Consider the following 24,791-nt stretch of genomic DNA (forward strand, 5'->3'; position numbering starts at 1 on the left):
GAACTGGATCTTCATTGGGTGGGTTGTAGTCTTACTCCAGGGTGCAACCTGCACCTGCTTCAACAAGAAAAATCCAAGGACAGTGCTGGCGAATGTCCCTTAATGCCACCATCATCAGGACTTCAGTTTGGTGGAAGAGTCCACCAAGCCAGTTGTGAGAAGGGTGGAATTCTATGGAAATCAGACTGGCTATTTGGCTTCTGAGGTCAGGACTGCAATAATGAATCTACTTGAACATCTGTAATTATGGTAAGTTCATAACACTGTCATATGCATGAATCTGCTCATGGTTCATCTCTTCTACATGTCAACCCCCAACCCCTAGCCTTGGTTCATAGGTACTTACTAGGCTATGGATCCATGAAGATTCTTAGCCTTAGCCATACATTCCCTTCAACTTTTTAGTCCTTATATTTTAAGTTTAAATAACCCAGAGATGAGCAGAACATTTACATGTTGCTCCTAAGAGGGCATAAGAGGGTATAGAATGATCATATAAATTGTGAGTAGTGTACATGTATTTATGCTCAATGTGGACTAATCAGCTCTGGGGAGGGATATTGGTGCTTGGGGAAATCTGGGAAAAGGAAAAGAGCTGAATATTCGCATCGGTGCTGAGGCGACTCTGAGCTAAAGCTGCAGCCCTAGCAGTAGATCATGATGAACCATGACTTCCATGCATTATCTATCATTACGGTAAGTGCATAGCTTAAAATTTGCTGTCATCTGAAATAAATGAGGGTAGTAAGACTTCCACAGTATATAATTTTCCCCTGAGATGACCTTTTGTTTAGAAAGCCACTTGGGCTGTTAAGAATCTGTAAGGGTTAAAAGAAACACAAAAAAATCACCACGACACAGGAACCACACTGACTTCACAGAAAATACTGGTTACCAAAAATGTTATTCTGGTACCTCGGCCTTATGTCTTCAAGGAATAATTTAACTCCAAAAAAAAAAACTCCATTTATACACCATGTTCTTGCACAATAAACCAGTGAACACTTTTAATTAATTACTTGATGCTGAATAACTATTTAAAAAAGAGGGAAAATTTCACATCACATTTTTAAAGCGAAATACTCATTTTCATATTTTGTGTTTCTTTTGAATTGTTTGGTGTTTCTTCTCAATCTGTAAGGGTTAGTCTGCAAAGTCATCAGCTTTTCCCTAAAAATGCCAAGCCAGTATTTGGGAAGGATGGATGAGGAATCTTGAGTATCCTTTCCATGGCGTCTCACTTGAAAGATGGCAGTTATGTAACCAAGAAACATTTGGCTTACAGTCCCTCTGCCCCTAAGAGGACTTAGGACTTATGTCATTCACAAAATCCAAGTAGAGCAGACTTCCATCCTGACAGCACATTGAATGGTAGATTATTGTTACATTTTCTGTCCAACATAGGACCTAGAAACCAAAACACTTTTTGACTTTGCCAAGGTAAAGAGTGCTCATGTCTGTCTCTTGGTCTTCTGTCACTTCACTATCTCTGACACCTGTCCTTGTTGCAGACTTTTGTTTTGAATATATTTCTAAAAAAACTGACAGAATTCATGTTTCTGGAATTACATAGCCCCTTGAAAAGGTGCTTATGATAGCAGGCCTTCATGTAGCCACTACCTGATTCAACTCTGCTGAGACTTTGCCTAGAGCTGCAGGTTTGAGTATCTCTGCTGGATGGCACAACTCAGACCATCTTGCTTCAAAGAAGTTTAAACAGACCATTCTGGATGTTGCCTTCTGGGATAATAATTACTTTGACAGACTTTCTAGTACCTGTTTGAAGATTTGGAGAAGAGGAAATCTGTGTTGCTCACAGCAGAGATTTCTCCCCACCATTTTGTCATCATATTCTTCTAGGGTAAAATTAGTTTCTGAAGATAGTACATCCATCTTATCCTTTGTAAGACAGAGGGCACCAAGTTTTATACAGTTTTGCTCCCTCCATGCAGAATTTTCCAGAAGACAGGTGTGCTGCCACAGTAGTTCTGAGTACCTTGCAAGACTGACCCTGGAAGACTGGTTTCTGTATTTCTATATCTTGGAGAATCCTGTCCAAGGACCTTGACATGCTTTGTAGTTAGTTATAGAGGATCATGTCAGAGATCTCTGCTGTAAGATTAGATACTTCATTGGAAGTCTTGGAACAAACCAAGACACTATTACTCAAAGAAACTAGTACCTGTTCTTCCTTTAGTCAGGGAGAGTTATCTGTTCCCATTTCTTCCTAGTGCCTAAGGGTTTAGGAGGTTTCCATCCCGTCTTAATCCTTAATGACTCAAGCTAGCAAATCTTGTGTTTCAGTTTCTGGATGGTGACTGTGCAGGCAGCCGTATCTTTGCTGTTGTTGGATGCTTGGATAGCATCCATGGATATGACTGATGCCTTCTGGCACATTAGTGTCTGATGTCACAACACAAGCTTCCTTGTTGCACTTGATTCTCCATAATCAATACCTTTTTTTGCAAGAGCATCACGTTTGAAAACAACATACAATTTCTTGGACACTGTTCAAAGACCTTGCACTTTTGTTTTCAAAGCATAGCAGTGTTCATTAAAGAAAAGCTGTTGAAGGAGTTTTGCAGCAGGTTTAGATAGTTTTGGACAATGGTAACCTCCGTCAGACTTCACTTGCGTGCAGTGTACAGAAGCATTAAAAGTGAAATTTTATTTATTTTTAAACTCTTGTCATAATATGCTCTGAGACATTAGTTTTCTTGTCATTTTAAATGAGACTTAGTGTGACATTGTTACTATGTCAAGGTCTGTGATATTGTACAGATTATCTGTAAAAGAAAATTTAGTAACTTGATCACATGGTCACAAGTTTGAATGTAAAGTTGGGTAGTAGTATTTGTTTCATCTGTAATTGTAGAGGTCTAGAGGTATGTCTGTATTATTTAGCATCAGTATGAGATCAGTTGTCTAAAGTGCTTTATTTTTCATTATTACTGATGGTGCCCCTCTGTTTTTGTTTCTGTCTCAGTTACTTGGATGAGCTAAGTATGGCAGGAGAGTGTGCAGCAGAATATCTTGCTTTATATCAAAAACTCATCAAACCTGCTCACTGGAAGGTCTACCTTGCTGCACGTGGAGTTCTCCCGTATATTGGCAACCTCATCACCAAGGTAATTCAAGCCAATGCACTGTTTAAAACCACAGCCTGTTATGGTAATGCCTTTGTGTTGATGAAATCTGGCATCTTGTGTTGGGCCATCAGTTACTGCAGCCCACAGGCTCTTTTTTATGGACCTGACAGATGCAAAAGACTGCACTTTGCTGATAGCTATAACTGCTTTTAAAACTATAATGAGGCTGTTATTATCACCTTGATCCAGATTACCTCTTTCCTTGTCTTCACTTATTATGTTGCTTATCTTATTTTATTTATTTATTTATTTTACATTTGTTAACCGGGATGGTCCGACTGGATACATGTCCTTTTTCAGCGGAGGCCCGGGGAGAAAAGCTCCAACAGAGTTACATTGATAATTAGGTACAGTAAATGAGATGAAAAAATTAACAAAAACATAGGCTGCTTACATACAAGTACAAGACTGCCTTACAATTATCTGAAATTACTGCAAATGATACATTAATAACATATTAGCAAAGACGGTAGGTAGTATAATGTCATAGAGTTAGACAGCATACATATTTCTTTATCACAGCATACAAAGTTCTTATCATCTTAGCTAGTTGTTTATGTTTCAGTTAATGGCACAGAGCTAGTCTGGGTTTGAGCAAGGACATAGCCAATGTGACTTGAAGTGGAGTTTTAGACTATTTTTGAATTGACTTAGAGAAGTTGCAAGCATGAGGTTATTGGGGAGAGAGTTCCATATTTTACCAGTGGTGTTGGCAAACAGCGTGTCACCACCTAGGTTGAAAGATTTAGTTGTTTGGACAAGGAGTCTGTTTGCTGAGCGAAGGCAGCTTAGATTGGAGTAGGGAGTCATTAAGTTTTTTAGTGCTGGGGTATTCTTAGGTTGTTTAAGGATTTTGAAGGCCTCTATGAGTTGGTACTGCTGAAGAAGGTATGGGAATTCTATCCATCCAAGTTTTTTCAGGTTAATACAGTGGTGTGTTCTATAGGGTAGGCCTGTAACGAATCTGGCAATGTGATTATAGCAGGATGAGAGCTTGTTCAGATCAGATTTGATAAGGTAAGTAAGGACAGGAGAGGCATATAGTAGGGTAGAGAGAAGGTGTGAACGGGCTGTGGCTGCCCTGGCATTTGGGGTAAGGAAGGCTTTTATTCTATATAGGGTCCCAAGTTTCTTGTTGACTGACTTAATGGCTTGGTTGATGTGTATATCAAATCTGAGTTTATTGTCAATGTTTACTCCTAATAGCTTTGTATAGGTGTCTGGGGAGATGATGGTCCCATTATTGGATTGTATGGTAAAGTGTTCGGTCGGTGATCTATTGGTTGGGTAGAAGAGAAGTAACTTGGTTTTGTTTGGATTTAAGATCAGGAGATGGTTGGCAAGCCAGTTTTCGACTTTGGTGAAGCTATGTTGGGTAGTAGTTAGTAGATTTGCAAGAGAGGCATTGGAACATATTATAGTTGAGTCATCTGCATATTGAATACAGGTGGCTTCAGGGATGACTGTTTGGAGGTCGTTTATAAAGACTGAAAAGAGGAGAGGTCCTAGTATGGAACCTTGAGGAACTCCTATGGTATTTGGTAGCATGCAGGAGAGCTTGTTTTGCCACATTACTGCTTGTTGTCTCCCAGTGAGGTAGGCTTGAAACCAGTCAAGGGCTGAAGTATCTAGATACAGGGTTTTTAGAGTATGTAGAAGTAACTGATGGTTTACCATATCAAAGGCTTTCAATAGGTCCAGGAAGAGAGCGGAGGATATTTTTTTGTTATTCCGGTTAAGATTAATGTTTTCAGTAAAAGAGAGGAGGGCAGTGGTTGTACTATGATGGGGTCTGAATCCATGTTGAGAGTCTGTAAGTAGTTTATTTTGGGTTAGATAGAGCATTAGTTGGTTGTGCATGCACTTTTCCATAATTTTGGCAAGTGGTGATAGTATGGCTATGAGTCTCTAGTTGGATAGTTCTGTGGATGAACCTCCTTTGTGGAGTGGAATAACGTAGGATATTTTCCAAATTGAGGGGATTGAGGCCTCTGTTATGCTTCTGTTAATTAAGATCGAGATAGGGTAGGCTACGACATCTGCAGCAATTTGCAGGTATTCAGCCGGGAGAAGATCGGCCGAAAGGGTGGTTGGCTTCAGTTTTTTCAAAAGGGATCTGATAAAGGATGTGGACACTGGCTGGAAGTTAAAAGAGAGTGGTGAGTCGGGTATAGTATATATTGAATTGGAGGGAGGAGAAAGTTGGTTAGCTAAGGACTGAATGGTTTCTGTGAAGAAAGTATTGAATGAATTGGCTATTTCTTCTTTGCTCTTGTCAGATGGTGTTCCTGGGGTAGGAGTAGTGGATTTGCCTGGTTGGAGAAGTTTATTTAAGCCTGCCCAGTACTTTTGAGGGTTATTTTGATGTTTGTGTTGCAGATTGTAGAAGTAGTTTTTCTTATCTAGTATGATGGCTTTTTTAGTCTCATTTCTAAGTTGTTGGAATTTGATACGATCTAGGGGTAGTTTGGTAGTGCGCCATTTTATCCCATGCTTTGTCTCTAGTTGTTATTTTGGATTTGGTATCTGTTGTTAGCCAGGGTGCTAGTTGAGTTTTAATTCTTAGTGAGCGTTTAGGGGCATGTGAGTCAAGTATAGTAAGGAATGAATTGTTAAATAATGACACTGCCTCATCAAGGGGAAGGAACCTTAGTTTTGTCCAGTTACATGATTTGAGTTCAAGTTGAAATTTTGTTGGGTCAAAGTTTTTCTTGGATCTGATAGACCTATAAATAGGCAAGCTTGCACAACTAATTTTGTCTTTCATGATGTACGTGATCAGGTGATCACTAAGATCATTGGGGAGAGTTCCAGACATATAGTTCTGGGGATGACTATTTGTGAGTATCCAGTCTAGTATACTCTCTTTTTGGTTAGTATTACCTGTACGGGTGGTAGAGGATATTATCTGAGAGAATCCATGTAGGTTAACAGAGATGGGGTTGGACTGTGCTGTGCATTGGTTCCAGTCAATATTAACATCGCCCAGGACGATGGTTTCTTGAGGGTAGTAGTTGGCTATCCAGTGTAGAATGACCTCTAGTGTTTCTACATTGTTCCCAGGGGGAATATAGGTGACAATTAGGTTAATGCCCTTGTGATTATTTAGTAGGATTTTTAGAGCTAGTATGTCAGCGTTAGAGACCTGGGGTGGTTGTATGGGGTTAGTTATGATGTTAAATGTGCTATTATATAAGACGGCTATTCCTCCTCCTCTTTTCTTTACTCGATCAGCCCTAAGTATATTGTAACCAGGAGGCAGGATCTCATTATCTTTGGTTGATGGCCGGAGCCACGTTTCAGATAGACACATTGTGTTAGGGAGGTATGTAGCTAGTACAGCATGCAGGCTATGTATCTTATTGTTTAGGCTTCTAATGTTAAGTGGCATATTAGGAGGGAGTTAACCAGTCTGTGGGAGAGTGGTGGGCTGGTAGGATTTGGAGTTAAGGTTGGGCCTGGATTAGGATGAATGTCTCCATCTTTGGTGATGTTTTTTCTTAGATAAGCTAGTAGTCTAATAACTTTGAATAGTAGTTTTAGTTCATATTTAGATTTTGGTGTTGTTTGGAGTGGTTTATTTAGAAACAAGTGGTTGTAATTTATAATTTTTGGGTTAGTGTAGTAGTGGGCAAGTTCCGCAATCAGTGGGGGTAGGCGGGTCTTGGTTTGGCATTTTGGATAAGAGAAACTTGCGAATGTAAGATTTTCATAGCTAGTAAGAAAGTATGGCAGAATTAAGAGTGGTAAGATAAGGGGAAGGAGTTTATAATTATTTATAGACATGGTATATATCATCAATGGGTGGGGATAATGTGCTTCAGAGGAATAGTAGTGGTTAATCAGTAAAATGGTGGGAGGGGGAGGAAGAATTTGGAGAAGAAGTTGTGTAGGTTGGAGAGGAAGCGGGGGTGTGGCTTAGTGGCTATAAATGTAGACGTAGACGTATTATTTTGTAAGCATGTTTATCTGTTTTTTTTTTTTTTTTTTGTTGTTGCCCAAGGAATATCTTTTCTAGTACGAATGTTGTATTCCTATTTAATTTGTTTGAAAAGAAGATCTTTAAAAAGAAAAGTGGATTTTCACAGTAAATGGTAGTGAGAATACTGAACATAATTCTTACTTCATTGGCATAGCTTGTTTGTGGATGTCTTTCCCATCTTCTCTGTGATGCTTTGCTTTTTTATTTTTCTTTATTGACCATATGGGCCAGTCCTTCAGACCATTTTCAACCAAGACCTGAGTGCAGAATACACAAGTGCAAGACACCTCACTCCATCTAGCCAGTGTTCCGAAATGCTTCAAGGAGATGACTATCATTCCTCTACCCAAGAAACCACAGCCAACAATTCTGATTGACTACCAACCAGTTGCTTTAACCTCGATAATAATGAAGTGCCTGGAGAGGCTGGTCAAAGGATCATATAGCCTCAGTCTTGCCTGTGACACTGGACACACTGCAATTCGCATACAGGACAAAGTGCAGTACAGGGGATGCCATCTCACTAGCTCTCCATGAAACACTGACCTACTTAGAAGGCAACAACTGCTATGCAAGACTGCTATTCATGATTTAAGTACTGCCTTCAATACTATCATCCCTCAGAAGCTGATATCGAAGCTATGTCCACTGGGCATAGACTCTCATTTAATGCAATTGGATTCTGAGCTTCCTTACTGAAAGGCCTCAAAAGGTTTGTGTGTGAGACAGCAGCACCGGAAGTGTCATCCTGAACACAGGAGTACCACAGGTGTGCGTCTTAAGCCCTCTCCTTTTCACTCTGCTGACACGTGACTGCATGGCCAGACATGAGACAAATATGATCATCAAATTTGCGGATGAAACCACTGTTATAGGCCTGGTCAAAGACAGAGAGGAGGAGGCCTACAAGAACAAGATTGATCAGCTACTGGTCTGGTATGACAGCAACAATCTAGCACTGAATGTCAGCAAGACAAAGGAGTTGATTGTTGGATTCAGAAGATCTCAAGTACCACATAAACCTCTAGTGATGAAAGGGGTGATGGTGGAAAGGGTCAAGAGTACAAAGTTCTTGGGTGTTCATATCACAGAGAATTTATCCTGGTCAGTCCATGTATCCAGCACAGTCAAAAAAGTTCGGCAAAGCTTGCCCTTTCTAAGAAAACTTAGGAGGGTAAAATTACCAAGCTCTATACTTCAGACCTTTTATGGGGGGGCACCATTGAACGTGTCCTGACCAACAGCATTGCAGTATGGTATGGGAGCTGTAACAATCGGGATCAGAAGGCCCTCGAGAATTGTACGTTTCAGCAGAAAGAATCTTTGGCACCTCCCTTACACCTCTGGAAGATCTACACAAATGCCGATACATCGACAGAGCCTAAAAGATTTTCAGCGATCCAACGCATCCTGCCAGTTGTCTGTACACTCGCCTGTCTTCAGATAGGAGAAACAGAAGCCTGCATTGTAAGACCACAGGTCTAAAAAATTGTTTCTTTCTGCTCTCCATTAGACTGTTGAACTCTTGGGAAAAACAAACTATGACGTCTGTTACATAACTAGCCTATCAAGGGGCTTATTTTATGGATGTGCAATAACTCAGTGCAATACTAAGGTAGCTCACTGTACAATAATTCAGTCTAATCATAGATATGCTGCTATTATTTCAATTTTACTTTGACAATATTACCTTCGTATTGTTCCTTGTCTCCTGTCCTGGGATGGGTGTGGGTTACTGCTGTCCTATTTTACTTACTAATTGCTACTTATTACATTTCTACTACATTTTATTAATTTTCCTCTGTCTATATGTGCAACTGTTTCCTGCATTGAGAACAAAGCATTCTAATTTTGTTCAGCTGCACTGGTGTGTAGTTCTGAATGACAGTTTTCTTTGACTTGACTCTTACAAAATTTTGAAGCTTACACCAGTACACGACATGTGGTTATACATATTTTATATAGGCCAAGTTTTCTGTTCAACAGTGTAAAACCATTTAAAAGTATGAAGGGTTTACCTCAGTGTGGTAATACCTATACAGAAAAGTTTCTACAGGAGAAAATTTTTAGGGACAACCCTTCCTTCATTTTTCCCCACTATTGCAATCTTTTTTATTGAAAAAAACAAGTCTGCCAAAAGAAACCAAGAGGACAACTTAATGAACTAGTTTGAAGGCTCTGCAGAGATGCCAGAGGGTTAAATAAAGTTGTCCTGTTAGTTGCATTTGGCCGATTAGTTGATTTTCATAGTTTGAGTATTTTACTGTAGCTTTATTAAAACTGTCTGTGGGCCCCATGCATTTTTTATTTTGTTTACATATATCTTTTTAAGAAATAGCCTTTGGTAGTATTTTTTTTTCTTCCACACCCAAAACCACATGCATCCCCTACCGTTTTCATTTCTCTGGTGGTCATTTAAAGAAATTTACATATGTCCTTACATACATACTTCATTGTACTCCTTGTTCATCCTTTCATTGTACGTATCCTTCAGAAGACTGTCATTTTTCACCAGCAGAACACAGATCAAAATTAAGAATTTTACCAGTGTTTTTTTTCAGTATTTTTTCCATATATTACTGTAATGCCATTAATGTTTGTGCCTGTCTGTATGTAAAATTAAAACATTCTGGGTGTAGAGCATTCAAGGAGTAGTAAGTGTGTGAAAAATTACATGCTCCTCAATTTATGATGCCCAAAGTGCCCAATTTCATTTAAATACTGTTTTTTGCAGCCCACGTTTGGGAATTTCTGGTATTTATTCAAAAAAAACTATTCAGTATTCCTGTATCAGTTTGCCTTTTAGTTTATTGACAGCCTGATATACTTTGTGAAGGGTAATACTAGTATTTTTCATTGGTGGTTCAGTTCAGTTTTTTGCCTAAACAAGTATCAGGCAAGTGGTTGTCCTCATTTCATAGATCTTTACAAAATTGTCCAGTCTCCATGACGAAAAATGTTTAAGGCTGCAGAGAGCATGTGACCACTGACAAGAGATCTAGACAAATGTAGGAACCAGCCAGGGGGAAGGATGGGAGTGGGAAATAATGCTGACTTGACCATCCTAAGGGAATAGTAGCATTAAAACCTCTCAAACTTGACTGATGTCTGGCAGAGAACCAAGAAACTGGCTTCACGACAAGAGAAGCAAAGGTACAGGTTGAAGTACAACTCAGTATCTACAAAGTACAATTATGTTCAATCATGTTCAACAGCACAAGTTTTGCAGTAACGAAATGCATATGGTCAAGGGAAGTAATATGTTGTGCTTTGGTGTGCTGTACATGCTTTTGAAAATGCATGTAGAAGTGTGTTACTGTATAGAGGAAATTCTGCATGCTGCCGTAGTCATACTTATGTTCCAGTATGATGCTTAGGTAATATTCCTTAGATACTTTGAAAGTGGTAATGGGCCACACATAACAATATTAAAGGCACTGCCCATTTTGCACTGTATTTTACTGACATGCCTACTGGGCACTTGCTGCTTTTACCTTCTGTATTGTCTGCTGTCAGTTGATGCCCTGGGGACCATGAACATAATTTCCCCCTTCTGCATTTGGTTATTAAAGCTGTAGGCATGGCACTGTGTGCTTCCCTTTGCCCTTGGGGAATTTGCAGCAGCCATATGTCTCTGTGGCTGAATGTCACTTCATTCATGTGTTCAGTGTACTACATGGAAATGTTTTGCTGCTGTCTTAAAGGTGTTGACAACTTTAATAGCATTGATTATTGTGGTTGTGATACTACTGTTTCTGTATTACTGGCTGTGTTTTGACAATTTTTGGGGGGTAGTTTTTTTTTTCTTTCCCAGTATGCCTGACAAGAATGCTGGTTTCAAGAAGTGTTCAGCCTGTGGTCACAAAATACTGTCACAGGACCTTCATTCCCCAAGTGTTCATTGCTTAGGGTTTGTACATCTGGACACAGACTGTAAAGCATGTGCCTCTTTTTGTCCCAGGGTGCTGAAAGGACACAGGGACAAACTTATCCTTAAGGACTTTCTTTTCACCCAAGGGGTGAGTTCAGCCCTTTTGTTCCAAAGTCTCTTCTTCAGCTAAGAAATGTGACAAGGCAAAACCTCAGAAAGAAAAAGCGAGGGAAAAGGAGAGAGAGGAGTCAAAAGAGAGAGAGAAAGAAACGTATTAAGAGAAGAGGGTAGATAAACCCAGGAAATGGTTGCCAGAGCCTATGGAGTCCTTTAGTCTGGCACCGACGCTTGCAGATGAAGAACCTCTTCAGATCCAGTCTCCCAACTTCCTCCACCATGCTTCTCACCAGAGCTATTGTATCTTGAGTTTCACTCTGCATTCCTACAGGAGAGGCAGTCATCTCAGCCACCTTCAGTGGCTTCATCCTTTAGGTCCTTTCATTCAAAGGGTCTCTCAGAGGTGGATGTCGACAGGAATTAGGCTGGGGGGGGGCATGCTGGTGTTGGCCCCTTCATGGGCTCCAGATACAGTCCTTACTGCCCTCCCACTGGTTTCTCCTATTCCAGTTTGACTTTCAAATTTGAGCCTTCCTGCAAGAACACAGACATCTGAGATGACAGCCTTTTTGACTCCACCAGTTTCCCTTTGATTGTGGCTCATTCTGATTTGGATGAGTCTCTGAGCCAAAGCCTTGGAGCTGAGGGACAGGGGTTGGGATAGACTCCAAAGTTTTCTTATCCATCCGTTTCTCTTGGTTCTTAGGTGCCATTGTTAGCTTCAGAGCTGGGGTGATTTGCCGGAAAGGGCATCCATCCTTTTTGGATTGGAAAGGCACTTCCTTGGCCACGATTGCATTTTTGGCATTTGTGGTATTTGAAAGGGTTCTCTCCATATGTCCCTGCAGTGCACTCTGTTCCATCCTGACCTCAGGTGGATCCTGTATCTGAATCTGCTCATACTGATTGACCAGGGGCAGTCGGCCTCCTTCAGCTCTGGGCCATGGGAGCTGTCATCTGATTCCCAGACTTCTCCAGAAATCCACACTGGGGAAGTGCAATGCAAGCTTGCAAGAGGAATCATTTTGACTCTTCATTGGAGTCCGTCACCGAAGACACAGACTTCGATGAGGGAGAGGATTCCCCGCAATCCCCTCTAGAGACATCATCTTTGCTGACATTCTAGAATTAATGAGGTAACAGGGGGATTGGTTTTCCATAGAGTGCTCTCCTGAGGATCTGTGCTCCTCAAGGCATTTGGATCTGGATTTCCTACTTTCTTGATGGTGCTACCTGCTGATGAACTCATAGACCTAGTATTTCAGTGGATGTGGAAGGAACCTGATGTGGTGGAGCCAGTACAATGTAAAAAGGATAAAATTTTAGTAGCCCCCAGGACTAGGACAGTGATGCAAGGATCCCGAGGTAGATGCTATGCTGGTTGCAGCAGCCACAATAAAGGAGCTATCTGAGAAGTCTATGTCTGCCTATCCCCCTAATAAAGAATGTACGGCTTTGGACAGATTCAGAAAATTGATGTACGCTTCAGTGAGTTTTACACTTGGAGTGCTGAACTACCTCAATGATATGACACATTTTCAGGGGACTTGATGGAGCTGACCATGTCCCTATTGGATAATCTGCCTGCGGACATCCAGAAATCAGTGGAGTCGCAGTTGTTTTACCCTTCAGTCTGTGTGCAGTGTATCCATGCATCTGCTGTTCATTGCAGCTGATGCAGGGATGGGAGGCTGGCATAATGGTTAAGGTGTTTACCTTAGAGATGCAAGGTGCAGGGTTTGATTCTCACATGGGGTAATTGGCTAGGGTTAAAATGGCCCACAAGGGCGGTAAGCCTTGTACTAATCTATGAACCTATGGTATGGCCAGGGCAGCAGGCACTGGCATTTCTGTTCCCTGACACGCTTGTATGCACCTGTGCTACCTCACTGAAGGCTTCAGGATCTCCTTCCTTAATGCCCCTTTTGATGATTCAACTGTTCAGACCAGAGGTGAAGGAAACATTCACTAGGAGCAAGCAGGAAAAAAGACCCATCATTCATTTGGAACCTGCTTTTCCACCCCACCCCACAAAGGACCTTTTCTAGGAACCAAAAAGGTGTGTGTGGGGGAGTTGTGGTTTAAAAATCCCAGGGATTTAGCCAAGACACTCATGTGGACAGCCCCCCCACCACCACCACCACCACCACAGCAAAGGAGGGTGGGGGTAATTTTTACAAACAAAGCCACAGATGCAAGAGAGAGACTACAGAGTTAGGGGTATCTCTATCCTTTCAGTGAGTAGCCCTACCAGCACTCATGAATGGTTTCCAGACTGAGGCATTTGTGGGCACTTATCCGTTCACCCTCTAGCCTGGCAAGCCATCATGCCAGATGGATAGGCACAGAGAATAATCGAGAGGTTACATTATTCCCTTTGTTTCCCCTCCAAAGAAAAAGAAAATAATTACTGACATACCACCCAGTCAGATAGAATCCATAGCAGAAGAAGTAAGAAAGCTGCTAGAAAATCATCCAGCAGGTCCCCTCCTCAGACCAGTCAGGATCCAAAGTCTGTTCTGGGTTCGTGTCTATTTCAAAGAAAACGGGAGACCTTGGGCCATTCTTGGACCTAAGCTATCTCAATCAGTTTATGAAACTGACAAAATTCCTTATGGTCACAGATCAGTCCATTGTACCTCTGCTGAAGAATGAGCAGATTTGCTCCATAGATCTCCAGGATGCATACTATTAAATCAAGATAGCAAAGCAGCCCACAAGATTTCTTGGTTTCCTGCTGGGATCCAATCATTTTCAGTTCAAGGTCCTATGCTTAGGTTTCAGCTTAGGTCCCCAGGTGTTCACCAAATGCTTGGCAGTGGTAGCAGCATTTCCCAGACTGCAGGGGTTCCAGGTGTTACAATATTTATGTATTTATTTATTTACATTTGTTTACCGGGAAATTCCGACTGGACACCGTTCTTTTTTCAGCGGATGCCCGGGGAGAACGGCTCCACATCATGTATGTGATAGAGATACAAAGTTGCAGCAGGAGTAAACGACATTGCAGGTTGTTGGCTTTAATACAATAACACGATATTGATTATCAAGAATATATACAGTAAATGTTGCAAGTTAAGATAGTTTCTTGTTTTATTTTTTTATTTTATTTTTATTTTATTTTACATTTGTTAACCGGGAAAGTCCGACTGGACACAGGTCCCTTTTCAGTGGAGGCCTGGGGAGAAAAGCTCCACAGTACAGTACAGTACAAATGAGGATTTCATTTACATCTATAGCTACAATTCAACATGAAATATTCAGATATTAACATCTTGTTAACAGGACTATTTACAAGGACATAGCAGACAGTTAAACATTTCTGGTAGTTGATTTATGTGCAGTACATTATACGATTGAGAGTAGTACAGAATTTGTGAAAAAGAAGTATATAAAAGTTTTGAAGCAAATAATGGTAGTACGGTTATTATGTGGTACTTTGTTATATTAGTATTGGTGCAGAATTAGACAGAAAAAAAGTACAAAAAGTTTGAATAGGAGTTCAATCTGAAAAGTGTATTTGTTTGGGGTAGAACAAGTATCCATGGGTAACTAGAGGAAGTTATTGGTGAAACTTCAGCAGCTGAAGTCATGCATTCATGCAACAATGCAGTGGTTTGAGTTAAACTGGGGTGACACAGGAGCAGAGCCAGTTGTTTGAAAAGTGGATTTTGAGAAGTTTTTTAAATTGGGAGGCAGAGGTTGTAGTAGTAATGGGATATGGGAGTTGATTCCAAACCCTGGCTATGGTGCAGGCAAAGAGAGATTTACCAGCATCATTTCTGTGTTTGATGACGTTTATAAGGTTTTGGTTACTGGATCTTAAGGATGTTCTTCATGTTTCACTGTTGCAGTCATCACATTTGGGTTATCTGCTTGCAGTAGCCCTCAGTCGGTCTGATTATCAAAGTCTTGGGTCCTGTGTCAGTTGCTGTCCCATCTTCCATGACGTCAGGTAGTCAGGGGTATAAAGCATGCAGCCGACACCATTACATCGGTCTTTCTTGATGTGCAGTGCCCGAAGCAGAAGCAGTTCGCAAGTGCCGGTCGGCCAACTCCTGAAATTTTCATTTTCGAGTTGCAGATCCGAAGTCTTCAACTAAGCTAAGTACCCTGTTGGGGATCCTTTTTCTTGCTCTAAACCGATGTCAGTAAAAGTTAACAATTGTATTTCTTGTGGAAAGCAAATACCTCATAAAGATTTTAATTCGTTCTACATTCCTTGTTTAGGCCCAGACCACGACGTACCTCGCTGTCGGTTTTTTGTCTTATTCATTCCTCGTACTATTCGTCATTGGTTCATTTACGCATCTAAATATTTTAGTACTCTGTTTAATTATCCAGAAATGTCTTCGGTAAGCCACCTGACTACCGACATTCTGAAAAAGCGCAAAGATAAAGACAGACCGCATAGGTCTAAAGCTGCTGACGCTTCTCCTAAGCTAGTCGCCAGTTCGCCAGTACTCAGTGAGGCGCTTTCACAGCCCCTGATACCCGCTACTTCAGATTTGCAGGCTTCTACTGAGACCCATTCGTAGTCCGGTATGCCGAGAGATGCTTCTTCGACTGTGGAACCTGCAGATGTCTCTACCTAGGATGGAACCGGAGCTGCTGTGCAGGCACCGGCTTCTGAGTGTGTATTCAGGCCTACTGACTTGCATATTAAACAGACGCCATCTTCTTCAAGGCCGAAAACTCAATCCATGCTTAGAAAACCAACACCCAGACTGCATGGTCAGGCCCCTATGCCTAAAAAACAAATGAGAATGGCTGAAGACCTTATTACTCTAATCAGGGGAAGCCACCCTTCCCTCTCTGAGACCTAGGACTGATTTCCCTTCTGATTCTTCTGATCCAACTTCTGAAATTTCTGTTTTCTCTGATGATCAGGATTTGCCCTCATCTGCCTATGAGGATTCTGATGTGGAGGAATCCATTCCCTCTGCTTCCCCTCCAGAGGATTTCTCTTTTGGTGAAACCTTGCATACTCTTGGGGAACATTTTCGCTGGGAAAGCCAGAATTATTCTGACTGCAAAAAGAAGCTTAGGGAGTTCTTACTCCTGCCTCAACACAGGCTTTTAGCTATCCCTCCTGTACTGGACATTGTAGATGATGCCTTCTCGGAATCTAGCCTGGCCCATGACTGTTTACCTCCTGCTCCCAGAAAACCTGATAGGTATTACAGGGTTACCTGACTCTCACAAGTTCCTTTTTAAAAATCCTACTGCGGATCCTGAGACCATTTCACAGGGACCCAAGGGCATAAAGGCTACTACTGCCAAAAATCCTACACTCTCTGATAGGGATTCCAGGGCGCTGGATAGATGGTGTAAGAAGGTATACATTATGCAACCTTGGCCATTAGTGCCTTAAACTGCCAGTTTCATATGTTGAAGTATCAGCAGGATGTTCATAGGTTCATAGATTAGTACTAAGCTAACTGCCCTTGCGAGCCATTTTAAGCTTAGCCAGTTATCCCTTGTGAGACTCAAACCCTACACTTTGTGTTTGTAAGGCAAACACCTTAACCATTAGGCCACCCTTGCTTAAACAGAAAATGATGTTGATTCCTGACTGTGCTGCAAGTAAAGATTTACAGGATTTAATGCATTCTGCTGAACAAGTTGGAAAACATACTTTGCAATGTGGTTTTGATTCGTTAGAGGCATCTTGCAGGGCTGCTGTCACTGGGTCTGTACTTAGAAGGCATGCTTGGCTTAAGGAGCAATCTTTGCCAGCTCATGTTAAAGCTAAATTCCTGGATGCTCCCTTAAACAAAGACCACCTGTTTGGTAACAAAACAGTAGTAGTACTTAAAAAGTTGGAGGAAAAATTTTAATCTATGGAAACTGTTAAAGATTTCCTTCAAGCACAGCCTCCCAGATTTAGTAGGCATTGGCCCTCTCAGAATTGGTCCTTTTCTGCCTCTTCCAGGCTTTCTCAGTCCAAACCCAGAACGAGCAGAACACCCAGGCTTCAGTCCCAAGGTACTCAAGACCTAAGTAGTGGGGGGCTCCCACTTCCAAAGCAGGGAGTCGTAAGACTCCCCGCTATGGTAAACTGTCTCAATGACTTAACTTTAAACCTTCCAAGCCCTGCTTAACTGACTGTTCCTTTAGGGGGAAAGATTGCCCTGCATGCAAACAATTGGGAACTCATTACCCAGGACAAATAGGTTTTAAATACAGTTTCCCAAGGGTACAGATTCCACTTCCACTCCTCACCAACCCTAAACGGTTGGCCAGATTTACCCCCAAATCAGTGGGCGGTAGCTCAAAAGCAAGTTCTCTCTCTTTTAAGCATCAGGGCTATTCAACCTGTCCCAGAGGAAGAATTGGGGGCAGGGTTTCTACTCAAGACTTTTCCTGGTACCCAGAAAAGACAATTCCTGGCGTCCTATCCTGGACCTGTCCATCCTAAACACTTTTTTGGTAATCCCAAAATTCAAGATGCTAACTCTTCATCAGCTGCTTCCCATGCTAGGCAAAGATGCCTGGTTGGCAACACTGGATTTAAAGGAAGCCTACCTGCACATCCCAGTAAGGGAATCTTGCAGAAGATACCTACGCTTCAGAGCAGGCTACATGTACTATCATTTCTCTGCACTGCCCTTTGGCTTATCTACTGCACCCAGGGTATTCACGAAGTTCCCAGCTCAAGTCATTACATTTTGCAGGCAAAGAAATATTCAGATATACCCATAACTGGACGATTGTCTAATTCAGGCAGAAAGTCAGGACATACTATTAAATCATCTGGCGTTTGTAAAGAAATTGATGACGTCTCTGGGGTACACCATAAACAAAAATAAATCACATCTTGTACCCTGCCAACAAACTGTATTCCTGGGAGCAAGCTTGAATACGACTTCCCAGAAGGCCTACCTCACGCCAGAGAAACAAGTTCATTTGACAGCCTTCTTCAAACTACTGGCCACAAAGACCCCGCTATCTGCAAGGAAAATACTGCAAGCCCTGGGGTTCATGGCCTCTTGCATTCTACTAATTCCATATGCAAAACTGCATATGAGGAAACTACAATGGTATCTAAAAAGCCTATGGTGTCAACATTCTCAGGATCTAGAATCAATGATTCCTATCATTCCTTGTCTACAGATAGAGTTCCTTTGGTAGGCAAAGGCCTGCCACCAAAACAAGGGACTGCCATTCACTCTACCCCCTGCTGCCCAAACCTAACAGACGCATCAGACTATGCATGGGGGGCTCACTTGACAGGGCAGTGCATTCAGAGCAAATGGAACCCAAACTTAAAAATGCACTCTCTCGAGGCACTCTTAAAAATGGAGAACATCGATATCTGTGCAATAACTGAGACCTGGTTCAAGGCTCCAGAGAGCACCCCTGCAATACTAGGCTACAACTCTTACCACACTTTTCGGCCACCAAACCAGGATCGAAACACTAAAGGTGGAGGGAGTGTCCATATTCATCAAGGGTATTCACACCACCAGGTTAGTTGCCCAACACAATGTATCTGGAATTCTCCAGGTGCAACTAACACTAGGTAAGACTGCAATCCAAATTGTAGCTTGCTACAGATCCCCCACCATGCCCCAAGATTCTCACTACACCTTTCTAAACATACTGGAAAATATTAATATACAACCAAACACCCTAATATTGGGTGATTTCAACCACCCTGCCATTAACTGGGAAAACTACTCGTGCACCAACACCTTTTCCCAACGGTTCTTGAAATTCATGAATTCCAATGCCCCGGATCAACTAATCCGTAGTCCCACCAGGGATTCCAATATCCTAGACCTGGTCATTACACCTATGGTCACTCCCTCGTTAGTCAGGTGAGACTATAAACTAATCACCCTTAACATCCACATCCCACCCCCACCCCCCAGTAAGGAAACCTCCATAAAAAACTTCTCCAAGGCCAACTTCATGCTACTCGAGTCAGAAGTTACAAACTTCATGACACCCATGCAGACGGGAACTGAAAGTTAGACTGCTGAGTCCTACACTAAGGCACTGTATGAGCACATCCACTCATGCATGAATCGTGGCATCCCAAATAGAACCAAGATGCTCTCTTCCAAAAATAGGAAGTCAATCTGGTGGTCCCCTGCCATAAACAAACTTTACAGCAAAAGGAAAAAAACTGTTGCAGAAAAGAGGAAAATCCCAGGATGCAAATAACTCCCTCACCAGCCTCAGTAAGAAGCTGAGACCCTGCATAAAATCCTCCAAAGCTAGTTACGAAAATAAAATTGCCAAAGATTCCAAAGACAACCACAAGGCATTCTATAACTATGTCAAGAATCTAAATGGCAATGTTCAGATCTGCTCTGAGCTACAACAGAATGGCATTAAATATACTGATCCCAAGGATTTTGCCAATATCCTGGCAGATCGATTCAGTGCCAACTTCACCCCCCTTCTCACCCCCTAAATGGCCCATCTCAGTACTGGAAGATTGCCAAATTCCAGTAATAACGGCCACACAGGTAAAAAAAAAAACGCACTTTCTAAAGCTAAGAATACAGCATCCATGGGACCAGATGACATCCCGGGCTGTGTACTACATGAGCTACAAAATGAACTGGCACCTCACCTAAGTGTCATGTTTAATCATACCCTCACCTCAGGCTTTGTGCCCACTGAGTGGTGCACAGCTACAGTTATCCCACTCCACAAGGGGGGATCCACCTTGGATCCCGGGAACTACCACCCCATCAGTCTGACGAGCCTGATCTGCAAGGCCATGGAACGTATTATCATGGAACTTATAAACCAAGACATTGGCAACCTTAAAACACTGGACCCCACCCAGTTTGGGTTCATGAAGGGCCGATCTTGTCTCCTGAACCTTATTGACTTCTTTGAATCCGTCTCCAGAGCCATGGACGAGGGTAAGGCAGTCCACACAGCCTATCTGGACCTCGCCAAGGCCTTTGACACCATCCCCCACTCTGGAATCATAGATAAACTTACTAAGCTAGGCATTAATCCCTACATCACTCGATGGGTTGCCAACTGGCTTACTGACAGAACCCACACTGTAAAAGTAGCTGACTCCAAATCCAGCACCAAATAAGTGACAAGTGGAGTATTTCAGGGTTCAGTCGTGGGACCACTCTTGTTTGGCATCTACTTCTCTGAAGTACAGGCCAACACTAAGGGACTCTGGCTAACAAAGTTCGCAGATGACTGCAAACTGGAAGCCATTATTGAATCCCCAAATGATGTGGATACTCTACAAAAGGGCCTTGCAGAAACAGATGCTTGGTGCCAGAGCCATGGGCTCAAGCTCAATGCCAAGAAATGTATAGTTTTCCCCTTTGGGAAAAAACATGTAACCGTGAATTATCACATAGGTGGCAGTACACTAAACACCAAAAGTGTGATAAGAGACTTCGGGACACAGGTGGACAGTGGTCTCACTTTCAATAACCACATCGTCACAACAGTCAGGAAATCCTTCTATGTGGCACACCTCATCACTAAGGGCTTTTCATCCAGAAAAAAGGAGGTCATTGTCCCACTATACTCATCCCTCATTAGACCCATTATAGAATGCAACACCCCCTTTGGTATGTACCTCTCAAGACATCTGCAGCAACTGTAAAGGTCGCAGAAATACCTCACTAAAAGAATCACAGGCCTAAAGCAGATGTCCTATGCTGATCGCCTTAAAAAACTCCCGCTATACTCTGTAGCATATCGTCTACTCCGAGGCGATCTCTGCTTAACATACAAGGCCATGTCAGACCCAGAGCTGTTGGACATGCTACACTTAAAGAAATCCCAATCCCTCAGAACCACATGCTCCAGGGATCTAAATCTTATCACAATAAACAAAACATGCTGGAGGGATAGGATCCTGACCCAGAGACTCCCCAGACTCTGGAATAGACTGCCCATACATGTCAAGCAGAGTGCCTCTTTGGCCCTCTTTAAAAGGAACCTTGATTGGATGGGAGAAAGGAAATTCACCCCGGGGATCACGTCAGTCGCCCTGCCAGACCAGGGGTCCAGGGAAGTAAATAGTGTGGGAAGAAATAGCCAGGGAATTGTTATGGCTAGGCTTGTATAGGCCCTAGGGCCGATAGCCTAGTACCAACCTATGAAATGCACCTGCATATCCATCAAAAAGAAATATTAGCTGTACAGATTGCTCTGACAGTTTTCAAGGACCACATTCTTCTGCGACAATTATTGGTAAAGACGGACAACACCACTGTTGTGTGCTACATAAACAAGCAGGGGGGGAACCCGCTCTTACCCTCTCTGCAGACTAGCCATGGCTCTGTGGAACACAGCCTTGAACTACCAAGTGCACCTACAGGCTCAGTTCCTGCCAGGAAAACTAAATACACTGGCAGACTACCTAAGCAGAAATCTCATGGACCCACACGAGTGGAAACTGGAAACAAAGATATTCAACATGTTGAGAAACAAATGGGGTAGCCCAGAAATAGACCCGTTTGCCTCCCCCCAGAACTGCCAAATGGACAACTTCTGCACATGGACTCCCCACAAGCAAGCTTGGAAAGTGGATGCCTGTCCTTCACCTGGAAAAACCTATCGGTTTATGCCTCTTCCCCTCTGCCACTCCTCTCCAAGGTACTACTAAAGATCAAACAGGACACACCAAGGACACTACTGACTGCACCAGACTGGCCATGCCAACACTGATACCCCTTCTTGCACAGTGTGTCACTGCTGGCCCCATGATACCTGCTTCAGACCCCTGCCCTGCTGTCCTAGCAGGAGGGCCAGATTCTGCACCCACAGCTTCAAACCCTGAACCTGGCAGCCTGGCTAATTACTTGATCTCTCCATTACCATTCCTCAGTAAACAAGTGTTGGATGTCATTTTGAAGGCAAGGAGGCCTAGTACTAGAAATTCCTATGTGGAAAAATGAAAAAGATTCTGTTCCTGGAGCCAGACTTGGGGGATGGGCACAGCAGCTCACAATTTACCCCATATTCTTCAATACTTAACTGAGATGCTTCACAAGGGCCTTTCCTTTTCCTCCATCAAAATTCATGCCTCAGCCATTTGAGCTCATTACAATACAGAACCACTCCTCTTCTCTCATCCACTGCTGAAGCAATTCCTCAGAGAGGCCAAAAACTTAAGATCACCCAGGAGAGCCCCTACTCCAGCCTGGAACCTTAACTTTGTATTGGAAAAGCTCACTCTAACTCCCATTGAGCCAGCGCAAATGCAGAGTTGAAATTCCTTTCTTGGCAAACAGCCTTCCTTCTGGCCATCACTTCAGCAAGAAGGGTGTCTGAATTACAGGCCCTCATGGCATTGGAGCCTTTCATCATCTTTCATGCTGACAGGGTGTCCCTCAGGACCAATCCCTCCTTCATTTCCAAGGTGGTGTCCAGTGTGGTCCTTAATCAGTCCATTCATTTGCCAACCTTCTTTTCTAATCCACAGAACAAAGGGGAATGTATACTGCACTCCTTGGACATGCACAGACAACTTAGATTTTACTTGGACAGGGCTAAGCCTCTCAGGAAATCTGAACAGCTGCTGGCTGCATTTGCTGCAGGGGCAGAGGGGAAAGCCATTTCAAAGTAAACCATTTCTAAGTGGATAGGCCATTGCATTCATTTCTGCTATAAGCACCATAGAAAACCTACCCCACAGAGGATAAGACCGCATTCAACCAGGGCTGCATCTACCTCTACAGCCTTTCTCAGAGGTGTCCCTATCAGGTACATCATAGAAACAGCTACCTGGAGTTCTGTACATACCTTCACCAAGCATTACCACTTGCCAATTTTTTCTAACTCCAGAGCTGTCTTTGCCACTGCAGTTTTGCATGGCCTTATAGCTGGTCCTAATGTTATATAAATTCCTTCCCCATCCTTAGCTTTGGGAATATACCCAAATGTGATGACTACAACAGTGAAACACGAAGAACATAGTACAGTTGTGTACATTTACCTTAAATATAGATGTTCGAGTGTATTCACTGTTGCAGTCCTGGTTACCCTCCCTGCAGCCCCCTGACTTCTATTGACTATACGTCTATTCTTGCTTACTATGCTTAAAGCTTTTTGGTGTATTTGCTTTTTTTGTTGGAGGTGTAACCTTGTATATAATTGATTCCCATTATGGGGGCATCTGACATCTGGGGCAAGAAAAACTGATGTTTTGGCGTCGGCTGCATGCTTTATACCCCTGACTACCTGACGTCATGAAAGATGGGACAGCAACCGATGCAGGACCCAAGACTTTGATAATCGGGCCGACTGAGGGCTACTGCAAGCAGATAACCCAAATGTGGTGACTGCAACAGTGAATACACTCGAGCATTTTCATTTATAGTAAGTGTACAAAACTGTACTTTCTGGTGGTTGTGTAGGGCTGACTTAGTTGCTGTAGTGATGGGGTTTTGTTGGGTAGGTAGTACAATTTGTGTGCTGTAGACAGCTGTTTTGAGTGTGTACCTTTAACTCCAAGTGGGTGTGGCTTCAGCCTTTAAAAAATGAAGTGGTCACCTTACAGTTCTAACAAATACTTATTGACAGAGGTCCTATATCAATACAATTGCGTTTGCCATCATATATGCTTCAAGATAAAATATTATGATGCCTTGTGTGTAGCATGGTTTTGGAATTATTAATGCAAATATGAACAGGCAATATTTGATGCCTAGAGGAGCAGTAGGAGGTAACTGCAGAAACGCCTGTAGACGTTACTCGGCTATAAGTAGCTGGGGCAGTTCAAACCAGTTGAGCTGCTTTAGGGCAAGACAATGGTGGGTTCTATGAGAGGCTTCTATTGTGAACTTGGCAATCTTGTAACAAGATTCCATTTTATTAAGTTCAGAATGTTACAGATTTGTCAGTGTGGGGGAGGCATATACAGTAGGATGGATAAGCTAGCAATTGTGGATTTTGTAGTTTTGGTCATGAAGTGTTTGCTTCTGTAAAGGAGACCCAGCTTTTTGTTTACTTTCTTGATTGTTTGGGCTATGTGACTGTCAAACCTGAGGTTATTGATAACTACCCCTAGCAGTTTTGTGTGGGTTGTTGGGGTGATTGTAATGTTATATTTGGAGATTATGACAAAATCATTGCTTAGCTGAGGAGGTCTACCAGGGCCAAATAAAATTAGATTTTTTTTTGGCGGGGGGGGGGGGGTTAAGAAGTTAGTGAACCATGCTTCTGCTAAGGTAAAGTTTTTTTTATTTATAATTAGTAGTTCATCTATGTTTGGGGTGGTACTTATAATGGTGGTGTTGTCTGTGTATTGTACTAAAGTGTTAGAGATTGAGGTTGCAGCTATCTGGTTTGTAAATAGGGAGAACAGCAAAGGACCAAGAATGGTCCCTTGGGGACGCTGATAGATACTGGTAAAAGGGAGGAAAATTGGTCTTGCCATAGCACTGCTTGCTGTTGACCTGATAGGTAGTTACTAAAGCAAGATATAGTGGAGGGCTGTATGTTAAGGGTAATTAGTGTTTCAAGAAGCCTGCTATGGTCAGCCATGTTGAAGGCTTTAGATAAGTCTAGGAATATGGCAGATACAAATGGTCTCTTGTTTTTGTGGTGGTTGACTAAGTTGGTAAAAGAGAGTAGTACTGTGGTCGTGCTCTGGGGGGGTCTAAAACCGTGCTTAGAATGAGATAGTAGGTTATTTTTCAGGAGGTACTGCATTAGTTGAGAGTGA

General features: G+C 42.4%; 1 protein-coding gene across 1 annotated transcript in view; it reads left to right on the forward strand.

The window, feature by feature from the left end:
- Positions 1-24,791, forward strand: part of UBR4 (ubiquitin protein ligase E3 component n-recognin 4) — a 3,959,899-nt gene that overhangs the window by 3,369,253 nt on the left and 565,855 nt on the right. The window contains 1 exon segment of the mRNA XM_044087073.1: positions 2,987-3,128. Coding sequence (XP_043943008.1) covers positions 2,987-3,128 — 142 coding nt within the window.

This window comes from Protopterus annectens, chromosome 1.part1 (assembly GCF_019279795.1).
Source record: "Protopterus annectens isolate FY-2018-M chromosome 1.part1, PAN1.0, whole genome shotgun sequence".
Lineage (NCBI taxonomy): Eukaryota > Metazoa > Chordata > Ceratodontiformes > Protopteridae > Protopterus > Protopterus annectens.